The following is a 2,161-nucleotide window of genomic DNA, read 5'->3' on the forward strand; positions in this document are numbered from 1 at the left end:
GTGTGTGTGTGTGTGTGTGTGTGTGTGTGTGTGTGTGTGATTTGAGTGCCTGTTGTGTGTGTATACATATATGTCATATTGATGTATAAATGTGGATATAAATATATTTCAAAAATATGTCGTAGCCATAATCCTCTCCCTTTTTTAGGAGGCTATGTCATAGCCAACTGAAATATACATCAGAAGGCTATGTATTCAGAAGGCTAAATTAATAGATGTATGTATATATTTGCGCGTGGGCCTAATAGTCGTATTGGATCAACTGTGGCACAGTACTCGTGATTCTCTTATACCAAGAGGTGCCTCGATCTTTCGCGTATATATTGTGTGCAGTCCCCCATTGCGCTTACTTTAAAATATGATGTCGCAGCAATGCAATATAAAATATACATAGCCTCATAGGACATAGCCTCCTATGTTGAATTTTTAGAATGCTACGCAAGTACGCATAGGTCCCTCTCTCTCTTGTTTTTCAAAAGCCATTACCATGTTGTACAAATACAATTATCCTTCTGAATTGAGCGTAGGTTATGAATATAATCAATGTAAATATTTATGTATTATTTTAGTGCCAAATATAAAATATAAACGACATTTTCCGAGGTCAAGAAATCTTAAATCTATATATAGATCGACCAGTATCACTGTTCATCACCCATCGTTATAAATAAATATCTGCTATCAGTATTTACAAATTCCAAAAGTAAATTATTGACGTTGTGCTGTGGTGCGCTGATGGTACGTTTAGTACATAATAGTATCTTAGCTTAATAATGTGGAGAGACTTGTAGAGCTCTCGTGCTGTATCAATGTCTAAACTTGAATGTGATATTGTTTCGATATAGAGCCTACACAGCATGAGCACCTCGGGCCCCTCGTGTAGTTCAACTTTCTCAAGCGAAGAAACTAATCCTGCCATGCCTGCTTCGACGCTTGCCTCACCTGCACTTGATACATCTAGTAACCATATGTCGGCTTCTAGGTCAGGTAGCTCCGTGGAGCACATGAACAGCTATAATATGTCTCCTACGCAGCTCACTCAGGGTGTTGGGCAGATGCAAGGACATAAAAAGAGTGCATCAGTGCCGACTGTACGCATGGCTCCCTTGAGTAGCAATCGCGTAGTAGGCAATTGCATACTGCCAGAACTCGTAGATGGGTCTACCCGTGGCTTTAGTAGCCCCTTCACATATCCTAACATTAGTAGTAAGGTATTACCCCCGAGTGTATCAGATGCAGTAAGTGATAGAGAAAATGTGTCTGGAACGAAGCGTGTGTCCATAAATCAAGCTGTCTCTGGTAGTTCAATTCCACGCCGTAGGTCATCACTCAAGTTCAGTGCAGCTTACTTAACCAGCGATAATGGACCAAAGGGTTTGCAGACTCTGACCTCACTTGGACAGAAACATGTAGTAGCTGGTGATAAGCATTCAGGCACAAGTCCAAGTCTGGAAGGTGATAGAGTACGCGCTGTTGCAGGCGCAGGAAAAGCCTTGATGCACAAACTTACTGCATTTCCACTTCCACACACACACAAAACAAATACACAAGACCATCAAAATAATAGTATCACGGGCACCATGGACCAGAATGGGAAAGCTAGTAATGTAGAGGGTATTAGTAGCGGCAGCGGGAAGTTGAGCTCCCTATTCGGCCTCACAACGAATCCGGCACGGAAGAAGTCTATGATAGCACGCAGAAATAGTATCAGTTATCTTCCGGTAGCATACGAAAACATCGAGATGCCTATGGATCTAGAAGAGATCGCAACGGCAGCATTAGCGCAGAGGTACAGTCACGAGCGATACAAAGGCGCGGCCTTGCTGATACAGAGTTACTACCGACGATACCGCATGAGAATACGATTTATGGAGATGAGAGGCACTTTCGTGCACGGATCGTCAGATAGTATGTGTAGTGCAAGTGTGTGCATAGACCAGTCAACACGGATTTCTTCTGTAGTTGTGTTTTTGAATTCTGCTGCTTTTATTCGTGTTTTCATGCGAAAAATGTATATTTTTGTGGTATATATCTATACATCCCGGTTCATGGTGTGAGAGGTACATACGTATGTCGACAATAGCTCTTTACAATGGTTTTATTGATGTGCATGATATATATATATATATATATATATATATATATGCATGTATGTATATAT

General features: G+C 41.1%; 1 protein-coding gene across 1 annotated transcript in view; it reads left to right on the plus strand.

Moving 5' to 3' along the window:
• The first annotated feature begins 723 nt into the window (after positions 1-723).
• Positions 724-2,161, plus strand: part of SARC_06167 (hypothetical protein) — a 7,178-nt gene continuing 5,740 nt past the window's right edge. The window contains exon 1 of the mRNA XM_014299948.1: positions 724-1,908. Within this exon, the coding sequence (XP_014155423.1) occupies positions 858-1,908 (1,051 nt within the window). The 5' untranslated portion in view covers positions 724-857. The remainder of the gene's footprint in view (positions 1,909-2,161) is intronic.

The sequence above is a fragment of the Sphaeroforma arctica genome, assembly GCF_001186125.1.
Source record: "Sphaeroforma arctica JP610 unplaced genomic scaffold supercont1.429, whole genome shotgun sequence".
NCBI lineage: Eukaryota > Ichthyosporea > Ichthyophonida > Sphaeroforma > Sphaeroforma arctica.